Consider the following 17,718-nt stretch of genomic DNA (forward strand, 5'->3'; position numbering starts at 1 on the left):
GAGCAGTTCCGGAGAAAAGAAACGATGGCTGTAGCCAGCTCCCAGTTATCCAAGGGCCATTTCTCCAGGTGGTGGGTTCCCTAGCTTTGTAGTTGAAGGTGAATGTAGCAAAGATGTAGAAATGTGTTTATTTTGCTCTTGTTAAAAAAAAAATTTTTTTTTTTAAGTGATTGGAGGAATTGGGGCTGAGACCTACAATTAGATTTGGGAGTTATCCGTGGACTGTATTTCTTACCATCATAAGCAGAAACATCCACAGGAGTTTGTGTCTCTCCCTCTTGCTCAGGAAGGTATCTGCAACAGGGTAAGAGGACTTACCTGTTCGTTTTTCTGCAGAAGGGCTTTTCTTGCAGACTGAAGAAACGCTCACCTTCATAGTCAGTAGGTTCCAGTGGAAAGAGCAGGAACAGTATGAGACTGAATTGTGTTCAGTATCTCCTGAGCCATATCTCCTGGGTGTTGTCCGAAAAGGCACATCTCAGGGCTTTCCTGGTGGCTCAGTGCTCAAGAATCTGCCTGCCAGTACAGGAGACCTGGGTTTGATCCCTGGTCCAGGACGATCCCGCATGCCACAGAGCAGCTAAGCCCATGCGCCACAACTACTGAGCCCACACACCCTAGAGCCCGTTCTCCCTAACAAGAGAAGCGACCGCAGTGAGAAGCCCTTGCTCCGCAACTAGAGAGTAGCCCCCGCTCCCCGCAACTAGAGAAAAGCCTGAGCAGCAACGAAGGCCTGGCACAGCCAAAGGTTAGTTAATTAGTTAAAATCAAAAAGAAAAGGCACATGTCCAAGGCTCATTTTCCTTACTGTTGAGGTGCAGAGTTCTTGGAAGGACAGTAGAGAACGTTTACGAATGACCAGAATGAGACCCAGGCGCTTAATTCAGGTGAAATTAAGTATGGCAACCCACTCCAGTATTCTTGCCTGGAGAGTTTCATGGACAGAGGAGCCTGGTGGGCTACAGTCCACGGGGTCACAAAGAGTCAGCCATGACTGAGCGACTAAACACTAACTTTTAACTTGGTAGCTGGATGCTGTGGAAAAGTGCCCTACTCTCTGAGGCCCCATGCACCCCTACCTGTAACTTGGGAAACAGCATAATGGTAACTAAGCTCTTTCCCACCAATGCAGTTGTAGGGGGTTAATGCATCCCCAGCCCACAGAACACAGATCAGCCTGTGACAAGTACCGTGTAACCTGGAGCTATTTCTATTTCTCTACCTTCTTAAATTTTCTGCAGAGTCTATCCTAGACACTTCAACCAGATGTGTTTGCATAAAAAGGAGGTTTTACTTGTGAAGAAGGTTTGCTTCCCTTTCTATATTTGTTTACTCTTTGCACAAATACATACAGCAGACTGTGCTAAGTGTCATACACCCGGTGGGTTGTTCAACATTGGGCAGTAGCCACAGGCCAGGAACAGGAAATAATACAGAATAAACCAAGGCCCTGGACAGGCGAGTCTTGAATAGCGTGTTAGAACCAGGAAATGAGATTAAGTAGCATTTTTCCTGTTTCACAGATGAGAAAATAAAATGGCACAAGTGACAGACAACCCATCCAAAACCTTAGAGAAGGAGCTAGGAGCAGACGAGGCAGGACCCTGGAGACTTCTTTTAAGTCTAATCTTGACTATAAGCTCCATGAAGGCAGGAGGAGGGGGGTTCACCTGCCTCTCCCCACAGCACCTAGAAAGACCCTAGACGGGGGCCAGAAATGCTTCCTTGAACTGATTTGAGGTGACGTCACACCCCAGGCCCCAGACTGGGTATTCCCTCCTCTCTGTCTGGTCTGAGCTTTAGAACAGCACTGACGTAAACTATCTCCTGTGCAGTGTGTGCTGATTGATTTACAGCCTCCAGTTATACACATACGTGAACGCTCCCCTTTTGTCCAGTTACAGAAGTCAACAGATATATCAGATTGCATGTTTCTTCTCAGTTTCTAGAATCATCGAAAGTTAAGCCCAAGTAGCAGACCAAAAAAGTGAAAAGGCGCCCCCAGACCGCCTTATGTTCTTGTCATTTAAATGGTCTGGCTGTCTCTCTCCTTTGTTGTCTCACAGCTCCTGAAGTCCTCGCCCAGAAGCCCTACAGCAAAGCCGTCGACTGCTGGTCCATCGGGGTGATCGCCTACATCTTGTAAGTATGGCTTGCCATCTTGGCTTCTTTTTTTTTTCTTTTTAAAAGGAATTGTAACAAAGTATACATTCTATTTTGAACACAAAATTTACCATTTTAACCATTTCTAACTGTGAGAGTTGGACTGTAAAGAAAGCTGAATGCTGAAGAATTGATGCTTTTGAACTGTGATGTTGGAGAAGACTCTTGAGAATCCCTTGGACTGCAAGGATATCCAACCAGTCCATCCTAAAGGAGATCAGTCCCGGGTGTTCACTGGAAGGACTGATGTTGAAGCTGAAACTCCAATACTTTGGCCACCTGATGTGAAGAGCTGACTCATTGGAAAAGACCCTGATGCTGGGAAAGATTGAAGGCAGGAGAAGGGGACGACAGAGGATGAGATGGTTGGATGGCATCACCGACTCAATGGACATGAGTTTGGGTAAACTCTGGGATTGGTGATGGACAGGGAGGCCTGGCGTGCTGCAGTCCATGGGGTCACAAAGAGTCGGACACGACTGAGCGACTGAACTGAACTGAAGAGTACAATTCAGTGGCATCAAGTACATTGCCAGTATGGCACCACCATCACCACTATCCATCTCCAGAACTTTTTCATCTTCCCAAACAGAAACCCACTAAATGTCAACTCTCGTTCATTTCCCCCCGCCCCTGGCAACACCACTCTGCTTTCTGCTTCTATGAATGTGGCTTCTCTAGGTATCTCATGGAAGGGGGATCATAAAATGTTTGTCCTTTTTTGTCTGTTTTTTTTTTTACTTAGCATAATGTCCTCTGGGTTTATCCATGTTGTAGTGTGTGTCAGAACTTCATTCTTTTTTGAGGCTGACTTATATTCCATTGGGACTTCCCTGGTGGCTCAGACGGTAAAGTGTCTGTCTACAATGTGGGAGACCCGGGTTCAATCCCTGGGTTGGGAAGATCCTCTGGAGAAGGAAATGGCAATTCACTCCAGTACTATTGCCTGGAAAATCCCATGGACAGAGGAGCTTGGTAAGCTACAGTCCATGGGGTTGCAAAGAGTCGGAGACGACTGAGCGACTTCACTTTCACTTTTACTTTATATTCCATTGTGTGTATATACTACATTTTTGTTTATCCATTCATCCATCGATGGACACTTGGGTTATTTCCACCTTTTGGCTATTGTGAGTAATGCTATTATGAATGCGGGTGTAGTAATACCTCGATGCTTTTGAGAGTATCCTCAGATTTCTGAGTCATGTGGTAATTCTGTGTTTAACTACTAGAGGAGTTGTCATACTGTTTTCTAAGGCAACACCAACATTTTACGTTCCCAGCAGGGATGCACAAGTGTCCCATTTCTCTACATCCTTGCAATTAATTTTTTTCCATTTTTTGACAATAGCCTTCCTATTAGGTGGGAAGATGAAGTCATATCTCATTGTGGGCTTGACTGTCTTTCCCTTACAGCTAGTGATGTTGAGCATCTTTTCATCTACCACCTTGGCTTGAGGATACAAACCAATATGAAAATATTAGGGCAAATCCAACAGAAATCACAGGAAGAGGGACTTCCCTGGTGGTCCAGTGGTTAAGAATCTGCCCTGCAATGCAGGAGACACAGGTTCAATCCCTGGTCATGGAACTAAGATCCCACGTGCCATGGAGCACCTAAGCCTGCAGCCAAAACTAGAGCACCTGTGTGCTGCAGCAAAGGGCCCAGGTGCTGCAACTAAGACCAAATATCATGTATTAGAAAGAGAAATCACAGTAAGAAAAATGTGATGAAAACCAAAACTTAGCCTTGGAATTCCTCACTTCTTCTCAGGTGCCTTATCTCTGCGACCCAGGGAACGCCACGGTCATAGGCCTGTTGCACTTATTTTCAGTTCAGTTCAGTCATCAGTCGTGTCTTACTCTTTGCAACCCCATGAACCGCAGCACGCCAGGCCTCCCTGTCCATCGCCAACTCCCAGAGTCCACCCAAACCCATGTCCATTGAGTTGGTGATGCCGTCCAACCATCTCGTCCTCTGTCGTCCCCTTCTCCTCCTTTTTATAGTTATGTGTTGATTTGCTTAAGTTCACTATAAAGTTATTTTTAAGTTACAGTTTCTTTTTGTAGTGATATTTTCAAACACTTATTATGGAGCATACTTTCAGGGTAGGTTTAGGTCAGTGAGTCCCTAACTGATAGCAGATGAATTTCTTCTCCTTAACATCCTCAAGGAAGGGAGTGTTCTCTCACTGACAAAGCCCACCACACCCAAGAGGCTAGGAGAGACTGTGATGGGAGAAAGACTGGAAACACCCCCCTGTATTGGTTTTGTCTCATTATCTGGGAAGCAAATAGTCTTTCTACAGCATCCTTTCAACTGGCAACTCGTGCAATTTAATGAGGATTTAGCTGACAGCTCTTGTAGATTCTTATCACAGGAGAATTTTATCTGTTATGATGTACTTGGGTGTTGGGCTCCCACTTATGGAATTTAGGTAAAAGCCAGATTCATCTGAGCTATTATACAAAGCTAACACATTGCACCTAGAGTGCTTTCAATTCTGAGGCACTTTGGCAATCTTCTGCAGTAGTGTGATCCAGGGAGGTGGGTTCCAGACCCTTTTGGGAATCTACTGAAGCTGTGTATCCTCTTCCCTATAAACTCACACCCATACAATTTTGCGTACTGTGTTGGAGGGTCCTAGGTGAGCAGACACTGGCCGTGGCCTTGTGTTGTTTCCCTGGCTCCCTAAACCCTCAAGTAAAGCTCTTATCCTTGACTAGCTTGACTGTGAAAGACTTAGAGAAATGAGTGATAAGCCAGTCCTCTTCCTGCAAAGCACCAAAGCAGATGTCATCTAGAGAAATCTTCCATGGGTCTAGGTGAAAAACTGACCCTTTCCCTGGCCTTCTGCTTATTTGTTTCATTACATCTGTTCTGAATCTTGAGCCATTGCTCTGGTCTGCATTAGTGTCTATATATAATTATTCCCCTGAAGTCTTGGCCCTGGGGTACCATATATCAGAATACCTGAGAGGAGGTATGTACTGCATTGCTAGGATAAGCAGTTTAAAGCCAAGCAGTGGTGCCTTAGCGCATACTGCTTTAACAGAATGCCACAGACTGAGTGACATAACCAGCTGACATTTATTTCTCACAGTTCTGGAGGCTGGAAGTCCAAGGCCAAGGTGCCAGCTGGTTTGGTTCTTGGTGAGAACCCTCTTCCTGGCTTGGTGTGCAGATGGCTACCATCTTGCTGTGTCCTCCCCCTCTTGCTGAGAGGGAAAGCTCTCTGGTATCTCTCCTTCTAAGGGCACTAATCCCATCAGGAGGGCCCCACCTTCATGACCTCATCTAAACGTAATTATCTCTCAAAGGCACTATCTCCAAATACCATCATGTTGAGGGGTAGGGTTTCAACATATGGCTTTGGGTTACACAGTTTAGTCCACAGTAAACTGTTTGGTTGACCTCAGCTTAGTGAAAATATTAAAGCAGAATCCCCTTGAAACATGGACATTTTAGGTCAGGCTTGGCACACACTTTAGAATAACGATATCAAACCTTTGTATAACAGTGCAGTGTATCTTTGAGTGAAATCAGAGTTCTGCTAGTGAGGAAGAAGGCAAGAAATGGATTTGCTGTAGGTAATGCACTGTGTCTGCCATGGCGCATTAGTAGGAAAATATCAGAAGGCCAACATGGTTAGAGAATCAAGACAGGATATAAGCAAGAGCCAGAGGAAGGGGAGACCTGAAAGAAAACTGATGTTTTTTTCTTTTTTTTTGGCCCCACTACATGGCTTAATTCCCCAACCAGGGGTCAAACTTGTGCCTTCCGCAGTGGAGGCACAGAGTCTTAACCACTGGGCCAGCAGGGAAGTCCCCAAAACTTAGATTTTAACCCAAGTTGTAGTGCGAAGTCAAAGAAGAGTTGACCAGAGGTGTGACCTGATCTGATTTTCACCCTGCACTCTACTTGAACTCAGCCAGATATTATATTGTGTACTACAATGATTCTCATTCGAATATTATTCTGGCTACTCTTCAAACAAGGGATTAGACAGGGCAGAAGTGGAGAGCAAAGATGGTTCAGAGGCTTAGGTTGGATGAGTGGTGATGATTGCTTCTGCCATGGGGGCAGGGATGGAGGTGAAATGGTATATATACTGTGGATGTGAAGGATGAAGGGTAGAGATGCTTCAAGGATAAACCCAACTTAAGGACAGATGCTAGGAGAGTGATGCAGAAACAATTTAGGGAGTAGGCGAGATTAGGAATTTCATTTTGGTCATGTTGAACTTGAGTCGCCTTTGAGACATCCATTGACTACGGTAAGCACGTGTGGAGTTCAGAAATCTGGGATAGAGATACTGACAGGTTTATTGGGTATGAGCTGAGCAGTAGAATGAATACATCCCACTCCTTATCAGTGCAGTATACAATATAATATTTGGCTGGATTCCCATAGAGCATTAAGCAAAGAAATACTGTATTTCTTTGTTTTCATGTTAAGTATAAACTTGATAAGCTGAAACTTGGTGGTTGCCTGGTCATCACTAGCTTTGCTTCAAGGATTGATCTCAGGTTGATTTCATGATTGTGTCAGACTTAAAAGTGGCAGCCTGGGTTTTTATCTTCCTTGGTACCTTCCAGAGCTCAGAGAGTCTCAAGCAGAGAACAAATGGACTTTGGACATCTCACTTACACCTTCCACAATGCTCAGATTATTATGAGTGAAAGGCCAAATCCTAGATATAAATTGCTACATAATAGGGCTCAAATTCATCATTATTGGTGTCAACAACTGGCATTTCTTGAGTACATTCTCTATTCCAGGCACTGTGTGTGGTGCTGAAAATAATCAAGATGACAAAGACAGGATGCCTCTCATCAGAGTACAGTGTATATGGTGGGACAAGCAGTTTCCTAAGTAGACTGAGAGACACTCAAGGCTGTCCGGCTCCCATAGTTCCTGGGATGAAACCACCATTGAGGAGGATAGGGTATTCAGGAAGGAGGGACCATCATCCCAAGGATATCCAGAAGTTTGGAAAAGACTAACGTAAGCAGAGAAGCCAGAGGACAGCACCCCAACCTGGGGAGGGATGCAGACACAGGAACTGGGCATGTTTGAGGACCGGAAAATACGCTCTGAAAGGCTCTGACTTGGTTGGTATTCTCGGTTAGAAGGTCGGCTCTGGGCTGAACTCGTGTCGGAAGTGAGAACTCGTGGACCTCACACTCTGGCTATTCCGCATGGGTCTGCCATGCCTGATCTTCCTATCCCATCCTTGATCTGAAGACTGATGAGGAAGGCTGCTGAGTGGGTCGTGACCGATAGGCAGCACACAGAGGAGCCGGTGCTCCCCGGGGGAATCCGTGCTGAGCCTTTGATCGTTCGTGTCTCCTGGCATGGGAAAGAGGTCAGCCTCTGCCATTTTGGGGGTGCAGCAGCGTTATTGCCCCTTGATGAACCTGTCGCCCTGAGATATCAGCTTGTAGCAACAGTGGCTGTACCAGACACCCCATTTTCTCCTCTCCACATGCCATTCAAACATTCTTCATTTTGTTGACGTAGATCCTTGATAAATCGGTTCTCGTTTGGATCTCCAAGTCATTTATGTTATCTATTATTTGGCAAGAGAAATATTTTTTTTCCTAACAAGGAGACTCATTTTTTAAAAACCCTTTTGGTAGGTCCTTTCCCTGCCAGGAATCTTCCTTTGGGGATCAGGACTTGGAAAAAAAAAAAAATCTTTGACTGAGTAGCCTAAGCTTCTGGGAAGGATTGAAGATGGAGTAGGCTGGACACCATAATGAATTTGTTGGTGTCCAGTCTAATGAGAAAAAGAGATGCAAGAAGGCAAAGTGGTTATCTGAGGAGCTTTACAAATAGCTGAGGAAGGAAGAGAAGTGAAAGGCAAGGGAGAAAAGGAAAAATACCCAACTGAATGCAGATTCCAGAGTATAGCAAGGAGAGATAAGAAGGCCTTCTTAAATGAACAATACAAAGAAATAGAAGAAAACAATTGAATGGGAAAGAATGGAGATCTCTTCAAGAATATTGGAGTTACCAAGGGAACATTTCATGTAAGGATGGGCACGATAAAGGACAGAAACAGTAAGGACCTAACAGAAGCAGTAGAGATTAAGAAGAGGTGGCAAGAATATACAGAACTATTAAAAAAAAAAAAAAAAAAGGTCTTAATGACCCAGATAACCATGACAGTGTGGTCACTCATCTAGAGCTGGACATCCTGGAGTGTGAGGTCAAGTGGGCCTTAGGAAGGATTACTACTTAGGAAGCTAGTGGAGGTGATGGAATTCCAGCTGAGCTATTTCAAATCCTAAAAGATGATGCTGTTAAAGTGCTATTCTCAGTGTGTCAGCAAATTTGGAAAACTCAGCAGTGGCCACAAGACTGGAAAAGGTCAGTTTTCATTCCAATCCCAAAGAAAGGCAATGCCAAAGAATGCTCAAACTACCATACAGTCGTGCTCATTTCACATGCTCAAAATCTCTTCATGCTGGGCTTCAGCAGTATGTGAACTAAGAACTTCTAGATGTACATCTGGATTTAGAAAAGGCAGAGAAACCACAGATAAATTGCCAACATCTATTGGATCATAGAGAATTCCAGAAAAACATCTACTTCTGCTTCATTGAGATGCTAAAGGCTTTGTGTGAATCACAACAAACCGGAAAATTCTTAGAGATAGGAATACCAGACTACCTTATCTGTCTCCTGATAAACCTGTATGCAGGTGAAAAAGCAACACTTAGAACCGGACATGGAACAATGGACTGGTTCCAAATTGGGAAAGGAGTATGTCAAGGCTATAGATTGTCACCCTGCTTGTTTAACTTATATGCAGAGTACATCATGAGAAATGCTGGGCTGGATGAATCACAAGTGGAATCAAGATTGCTGGGAGAAATATCAACTACCTCAGATAGGCAGATGATACCATTCTAATGGCAGAAAGCATAAAGTAACTAAAGAGCTCTTGATGAGGGTGAAAGAGGAGAGTTAACAAGCTGGCCTGAAATTCAGAATTCAGAAAAGATCATGGCACCCATCCCATCACTTCGTGACAAATAGAAGGGGGAAATGTAGAAGTGACAGATTTTCTTTTCTTGGGCTCCAAAAATCACTGAATACAGTGACTGTAGTCATGAAATTAAAAGACACTTACTCCTTGGAAGGAAAGCTATGACAAACCTAGACAGTGTATGAAAAAGCAGAGAAACCACTTTGCTGACAAAGGTCCATATACTCAAAGCTAGGATTTTTCCAGTAGTCATGTACAAGTGTGAGAGTTGAACCACAAAGAAGGTGGAGCACCAAAGAATTGGTGCTTTAAAAGTGTGGTGCTAGAGAAGACTCTTGAGAATCCCTTGGACAGCAAGGAGATCAAACCAGTCAATGCTAAAGGAAACCAGTCAATGCTAAAGGATGGTTAGGGATAGATTGACCAGATCTGCTGTGGGTGGTGAGGGCGCTTATCCATGCTGTGACCTCTGACCTCTCTGCCTAGAGGAAATCCCAGGTGAATACTCATGCTCATACCCTTGCTTTTTGACTGGCTTCCTACATTGTTCAATTTTTTAAACTAAGTCACAGAAATAAATTGACCAAGGTACACAGCAGAATTAGCTTTGTAAGAATGGAACTAAGAATGCTTAACCTGGTGCACTAGGTCCATTTTTTGAGACAAAGGATGCTCCTTACCAAGGAACTCATCATTCTTTCCACCACTGAGAGCTGCCCCTTTATGGGCCCGTGTGTCCCCTAGAGACAGCACAAACCCACGCTTCAGCAGGAGAGAACACGATGTGATTATTGAGCCCCAGTGAAACATCCAAGCCTGGGGTATTATGATCGTTCCTATTCTCATTTAATCCTGATAGAAATAATGAGCTGGCATTGTCAGCAGGCGGCAGTCATCATCTTTTCATAAACTTCGCAGACTGGGACATATTGCCACATCTAGGCCACCATGGGTATATAGTTTTAACCTTGGCTTTAGACATTTAGAAATGAAATCAGATCTATTGCTCCATCTTACAGATGATCCCAGGGAATTGATTCATACTAGCCAGACTCCAAAGAGTTTAAAACAAAGCAAACAAAAAAACACAACTGGAATGTCCATTTATTAAATCATAATGAGATGCATGCCCTGCAAAGTAATGAGATATGCATGTCATCAGACTAGCAAGTTCCAGGAGAAAGCAGACTCCAACAGGGAGATTCCTTAGTGACCAGGGATCAGAGCTGAGGAGTTGGGTGGACTTGGATGGCCTTGGGTGGTTTCATAAAGCCCTTCATGGGCTTCCGGTCACCTCTGTCTCCCAAAAGTGATTTCTGGCAAGGGGGGACCACTGTTGCCACATCTCTGGGCAGAGTGGCCGCGTGCAGACGGTTCTTACACCTGCTGCCTCCCTCCACCTTAAAGACCAGCCACCACCCTGCACTCTTCTTTTGTTGTTCTAGCCTCACTGTTTTTATTTCAACAGGCATTGATGTTGGTTATAATTTCCAGGCTCACTGATTTTACTCCTGCATTTCAGTGTGGCTGCTTTTTGAGGAGTCTCAGAAAGATGCCCAATCCTCGCCACCCCCCCTAGTCTATACTGAGTGGACCTTGTGGGTGCCTAAGTGCCATTTGTTTACAAGACCTGCTTGACCATATTTCAGCTTCATTCATGGGTTCATGACCCTCTCTCCGCTGCTTTGGGAGAAGGACTATTAGTGGTCTGTTGACAGTTGGTTCACCTCTGCTGCTGCTAAGTCATGTCAGTCATGTCCGACTCTGTGCGACCCCATAGACGGCAGCCCACCAGGCTCCCCCGTCCCTGGGATTCTCCAGGCAAGAACACTGGAGTGGGTTGCCATTTCCTTCTCCAGTGTATAAAAGTGAAAAGTGAAAGTGAAGTCGCTCAGTCGTGCCGACTCTTAGCGACCCCGTGGACTGCAGCCTACCAGGCTCCTCCGTCCATGAGGCTTTCCAGGCAAGAGTACTGGAGTGGAGTGCCATTGCCTTCTCCGTGGTTCACCTCTAACCCTTAGGAAAGAACCAAGCATAAAATACTCTCTGGTTTCAAGAAGTGGGTGCAGGGATATGCACAGGGTGATGGAGGAAATTTACAAACAGTACCACTGAGGTCAAGAGAAGCTCCATTTTCCACAGTGGTGGGAGCAATTTCCTGCCAGTGACTTTGGGGAAGGTGAAGTTTACCCCATCTGTGCCTTTGTCTCTGCAAAGGCCCAGGTAGAAGCGGGTGGGGGGGGGGGGGGGCGCTTCCCCATTGGCTCAGCAGTAAAGAATCTGCCTGCAACGCAGGAGATGCAGGTTCGATCCCTGGATCGGGAAGATCCCCTGGAGAAGGAAATGGCAGCCTACCCCAGTATCTTGCCTGGGAAATCCCATGGACAGAGGAGCCTGACAGGCTACAGTCTGTGGGGTCACAAAGAGTTGGACACAAGTTAGTGACTAAACAACAACAAGGTAGAAAGGACGCCCAGCGGGAGAAGCAGGAAGGGAATGTCTCCTTTGCCACAGTGTGGCTTCAGGACAAATGAAAAAGCATTTCACTCCCTCTGCTCGCTTACTTCATGTAAGCGTCGTCTCCTGGAGACTGTCATTTAAGTAGCATCTAAATGCTTCAGGATATTTAGCCTGGAGGATGGAAGGCAGGGGATTGACATTTGCTCACTTAACTAACATTTATTGAAACTAATACTTGTTGGGCAATATGGCATGGCTGCTGAAATGGATTCATTACCGCCCTGGCCACACAGGCGCTTCCTGTCTGCCAGAGGCAACAGGCAGTCAACAGATAACTTACAATCTGGTCTTGCTGCCTGTCCCTAAGATGGGTGGCAGGAGCTGCTGGAAGAGATGTGGACCCTGCCCAAGCCTTGAGGAAGGCTCCCCGAGAGTGGCGTACAGTGATCTGGACTTGGAAGGATTGTCTTCAAGTATCCACCAGGTTGTCAGGCAGGGGAAATGGTTAATTATCTAAGACCCAATTATCTAAGGATATGATGTGCTTACTGTGTTGGATAAAAGATGGCTCATTCAATTTGAGACGTAATTTTTAAAATAAAACTTGGAAGAGTTGATCCAGCTTTGAAACTTATGTGTCACCAATACTTAGCGATGGGGAAAGTAAAATCTCTGAATATCAGGATGTTTCATTTGTCTAGCACCACACCGAGTGAACGAAAGAATCAAACTAGGCTTTTATTATGTTTTAAAAGGTTTACACTCTGGAATGGAGTGTGCCAGCATGGAGGCTGGAGGCAGGTGGTACAGGTTTTCTTTTGGTTAGAAAACCAAAAGGCGCACAGAGAGGAAAGTGGCCGGCTCGCTAGGAGCCGTAATAATAAGAGTCGTGAGTTCAGACCTCTTAGTCTGAGCTGGGTTTCTGACCAGGAAGAGAAGAGATGGAGGTGGGAAGAGGAGAGATACCAGTTCACACCAGCAAGTCTGGAACGACCATGGAGGTGGTTCAGAGGAGGGACCAGGAGCCCGTGACTCAATGGCAGGTACAGGTGCGCCGGGGCTGCTCACAAGACCACACCGCAGCTTCCGATAGGCTTGCTGTGCTCTCACAGTGCACGTCCGAGGATGAGCCTCTGAGGGTGGAAGCAATTTCGAGTCATCCTCACAAGTGCCTTGTGGGAACTTCTCTGGAGGTTCAGGGGTTAAGACTCCACGCTTCCAGTTCAGAGGACATGGGTTCCATCCCTGGTCTGAGAACTGAGAGCCTGCATGCCACATGGCACAGCCAAAAAGTAAAAATTTTTTTGAAAGTGCCTTGTGAGAGAGCTGTTGGAGGCCAGGGACAAGCAAAAAGTGCAATCAAAAGCCAAGGCCAACAGGATGGACGTACAAGACATTTCCCAAGTGCGGCTGTTATATGCACAGATTCGTAACTGCTTACCAAGCAGAACTTGAGAGAGAAGGAAGACGAGGGGATGGAGGAGGGAGACAGGGAGCAAAAACCCCACAAGATGCACAGGTGGAGTTGGCAATCTGCCCGGGGTTCAGACTCATCAGTTAGCGCTCCTGTTAATCACCTCCAGCCTGGATGTCTGCACTAATTGGTGCAAATTCATCACTTGTGAGAACTAATTCTAGCTGCTGAAAGTTTCGCTGTGTTTCTTCTAACACAACTTTCCTGGCTGTTGGAAGCTCCCCTCACTTATCCTCCTCTGATCACCCCTTCCCCACCTCCAATCCACTGTCAGTAGAGGCTGAGTTGAAAGTGGGTTTGTCTGAACCTCCCTCAGATGTGTTTCCCCTGTGTGCTCACCGCCTAGACTTCCTGGGGATGCTGTCCTTTAGGCTGATGCAAGAATTGAAAAGTTACACATTTGGAAGTAGGTCCCTGGATCATAGCACAGCTTTGGACAATGTCTTGTCCAGCCCAACTCTTTACTGTGGACAAGTTTTATTTTATTATTATTATTATTATTGGTAACTATTTCACTCCGAATGGAGTATGCTGCCAATTTCTCACGCTTGGGGAAGAGCGTTTGTCCTTCTTCCCCTCCTGCCCAACTCTTGGACTTCAGCTCTGATTATATATAAACTTTCTAAGGGATGTGTGTCCCATCTCCCCTCTATTGTCCCTTTTTTTCCCTCCTCTAGAACTTTCCCGGATCGGCTTCCACCTTCTCAGCTTTCAAAGTATTAACCAAATCTCAGGGGTAACGGGACATTTGGCCATTGCATTTCACCAGCGGTGCCTTGCTGAAGTCAGCCTGCACATGGTTCTAATATGTGAACCTTCCCTTGTCCCTTTCAGGTTTGCGAGGAGGAAGCTCTGGCATGCACATAAGCAAATCTCTAGTTGCTGAAGTAATTGCAGTACATCTTTGTAAACATTCAGGTCTCACTGGTCATTCTGGTCTACAAATCCGAATAATGTGCTGAAATCTATTTTGCTAAGGGAGCTTTGCAGCTAAGCAACAGAGATTTGACAGCTTAAAAAGCTTCGCTTTATTTTATTATTTTAAAAAATATGCCCTATTAACCAGAGTAAGAGGAACAGAACTCAGATTGCTCAGTATGTGTTCCAGACATTCAGCCAGTAAACACTTGCTGAGTCTCACAGACAGCCAAAACGAAGGGCCAGCTGGTGGCTGCCCAGTGGTTGTCACACATCCCGCAGACTCTACTATCCCGAGGAGGAAAGCCCAGGTTTGACTGAGTTTTCAAGCGTTTTGCAGAGCCCCGCTGGGCCTGGGTTGGCCCTACTCAGTTCCTCTGGTTTGTGATAGGCGTAGACGTTGGTTGTCTCGCCCAGTTGCTCTGTTGTTGCTCAGTCGCTAAGTGATGTCGAACCCTTTGGGACCCCATGGACTGCAGCATGCCAGGCTTCCCCGTCCTTCACTGTCTGCTGGAATTTGCTCAACTCGTGTCCATTGAGTCAGTGATGCCATCCAAGCATCTTGTCTGTCGTTCCCTTCCCCTCCTGCCTTCAGTCCTTACCAGCATTAGGGTCTTTTCTAAAGAGTTCACTGTTCGAATCAGGTAGCCAAAGTATTGGAGCTTCAGCATCAGTCCTTCCAGTGAATATTCAAGATTGATTTTTTATAGGATTGACTGGTTTGATCTCCTTGCTGTCCAAGGAGCTCTCAAGAGTCTGCTCGAGCACCACAGTTTGAAAGCATCAATGCACAAAAATACTTTCTTCACTAATATGCCTTTGAGGAATTGTTCTCAGGGAAGCTTGAGCAATTTCCTAGAATTGAGGACTCCTTGGTAAAATGCTTGGAAATACCCATCCTCAAAGATCAAGGTTGAAAAGCAGGTCTCCAGAACATCCTGTCCGTGCATCCATCACATAACATCATGGCTAGAGGTGGTTTCTCTATCCTTCCCTTCCAGAGCAGTGTAGAAGCTGAGGTCAGGATGTACAGTCAGTCATGAATGATTCTGAGACTTGGTACAAAATTTTTAATTATGTTGCTCTGTTTCCATGTTTAGAGGGTAGGACACTGGACTGAGTCCCTTCGGACTCATCTGTTCCTCTCTCCCACACCCTTGGGTCTTCCTGGTGGTGAGTGGGGCCTCACTGCACAATGTTTCAGCAGAGGGAAGCTGAAAAGTTAGATGGAGCTGGTGGGATAGAAAAGAGACAAGGGGAGAGAAGACGGGGGGAGCTGGCATTTAATGATTGCGAAGTGATGGGCACTCCTATGTTATATATTTTACTTGTATCCATCTGTTCATCTATCTGTGCATTATATGTAATATAAATTATTATACAATGTATGTGATATATGTTATAATATCTCTTATAATGTGGGTCCTATTTTCATCATTTTACAGAAGAACTTGAGACTTAGAAACAATACATAATTTCCCCAAAGTCACTCCACCAGGCCTTGTTGGAGCCAGAATTTGAATCTGTGTCTTTTATCTCTCTGAATCCCAGGCTGAGGAAGCCGCACCACAAAATGCCTCTGAAAGCAAAGTCAGCCCTCAGGGGACAGGACTTGCAAAGTCACCCACCTCTTCATCTTCACGCTCTTCCTCCAGTTAGACTAAAGGGCACGTTCCGGGTTGCTGTTTCCAGATGATGACTCAGTTGTCAGTGTGGACTGCTGCACTCAGAGGCTTTTTATGTAGAATATTTGCAGTATGTTTGGGCACTTGTGCTGTGTGTGTGTTAGTCGCTCAGTCATGTCCGACTCTGCAACCCCATGGCCTGTAGCCCACCAGGCTCCTCTGTCCATGGAGATTCTCCAAGCAAGAATACCGGAGTGGGTTGCCATGCCCTCCTCCAGGGCATCTTCCCAACCCAGGGATCGACCCAGGTCTCCCTCATTGCAGGTGGATTCTTTACCAGCTGAGCCACCAGGGAAGCCCAGGAGGCACATTTCAGGTGCTCAGGTTTGCTTGTATGTGTTACTTGCTTTCCCAGCTACTCTGGGTAAGAGAGCCAGGCCGGAACTTCTGCCCAGCCCTGAGCTCCAGGGTCTGGACAGCAGCTTTGCTATCCTCTGTACCCCCTACAGCAGTGCAGGGGAGCCAAGCACTGAACCAGGGCTACCGGATGTGACCTTATTGGGGTTTGTTTGATTCAGCAAAGACTCGAGTTCACTTTTCTTCATCCCTCTCTCCCACTGATGGGCCTGTCTTTCTAGAAGACAGGCTGGGGTAGGACATTAGGTGTTGATCTCCTAACTGTAAGAACACAGCTGTCCAGAGCTGCTTCCCCGAGGAGGGCTGTGTCTATTAAAAAGAGAGGTTGGAGTTGCCAGATGCTGTGGTGACACGTTGGGGCTGTCGCTGGTCCCTTCTCCTCTGTTCTCCACCGTGGTTGACGCAGCCCCCGTGGTCCACACTGGAGACCAGAGAGGCATCCTGGCCTTCCCTTTCTCCATAGCTAATCACCTCATCTTCCTGTTTTTCCCTCCGGACTCCTTTTGGAATCCATTCCCCCACTGCTACCACCGCCTGTGCCTCCGGTCCTTCCTTGTCTGCTCACAGCGGCTGACTTACCTTCCTGCCTCGCACCCATCCTCTGCACAGCTACAAAGGCAGTTGCTCACATGCTCCCTTGCTCTCTGTGCTAAGTCACTAAGTCCTGTCTGATTCTTTTTCGACCCCATGAACTGTAGCCTGTTCATGTAGCCTGTAGGCTCCTCTGTCCTTGGAATTTTCCAGGCAAGAGTACTGGAGTGGGTTGCCATTTCCTTCTCCAGGGGATCTTCCTGACCCAGGGATCAAATCCATGTCTCCCACTTGGCAGGTGGATTCTTTACCACTGAGCCACCTTTATCCGTTTATCCATCAGTGGACACAGATTGTTTTCACATCTTGGCTACAGTGAACACAGGAGCCCATATAACTCTTCATGGCACTGATGTCTTCTCCTTTGGGAATATATCCAGAAGAAGGATTCCTGGATCATGTGGTGGTTCCATTTTTAATATTTGGAGAACATCCATATCATTTTCCATAGTGGCTGCACCATTTTGCATTCTCACCAACAGTGCGCAAGGGTTCCATTTTCTCCACATCCTAACGCTAGTTAACTTTTATTATTTTTTTGTTGATAATAACCATCCTAACAGGTGTAAATGTAATAACTCATTGCCTGTCACTACTTCTGATACCGGCTCCTTCCTGTCTTCTCTGTATCTGTCTCTCAAACCAAAAGTCAATAAGGAAAAGCAGAACCTTAAATCAGGTCTAAGAGATATGCAAGAAGTTAGAAGGCTGCAGTGAATCATGACAGTAAAGTTACATAAAAGGGGAAAGAGGTAACAACTGATTGTTATCTGGAAGTCTTTTCAGCAGGCATCCATTTTTGTAGGGACCCTGATATTGTCCAAAGGAGGAGGTGGAACATCCCTTAATTTAGCACAATTAATGCAGTCAAGTCTCAGGACCACTCAGTGGAAGCTCTAACACTATCACACCATTTCATTTTCCAAGAATAACGGTGCCTTGCTGGACCAGCCATGGTTGGCCGTGGGTAATTTTCACTTTCATTCATGTTAACAGCCCTCTTCATGGAAAACTTCCTCCATGAGACTTGTCCACAAAACGGTAGTGGCATTTTAGGTAACCCAATGCATTC

The 17,718-nt window shown here is 45.8% G+C and overlaps 1 protein-coding gene across 1 annotated transcript in view; it reads left to right on the forward strand.

Annotated features, from left to right (window-relative positions):
- CAMK1D (calcium/calmodulin dependent protein kinase ID) overlaps positions 1–17,718 on the forward strand; it is a 387,393-nt gene that overhangs the window by 353,569 nt on the left and 16,106 nt on the right. The window contains exon 6 of the mRNA XM_052651024.1: positions 2,067–2,142. Coding sequence (XP_052506984.1) covers positions 2,067–2,142 — 76 coding nt within the window. The remainder of the gene's footprint in view (positions 1–2,066; positions 2,143–17,718) is intronic.

The sequence above is a fragment of the Budorcas taxicolor genome, chromosome 13 (assembly GCF_023091745.1).
Source record: "Budorcas taxicolor isolate Tak-1 chromosome 13, Takin1.1, whole genome shotgun sequence".
Taxonomy (NCBI): Eukaryota; Metazoa; Chordata; class Mammalia; order Artiodactyla; family Bovidae; genus Budorcas; species Budorcas taxicolor.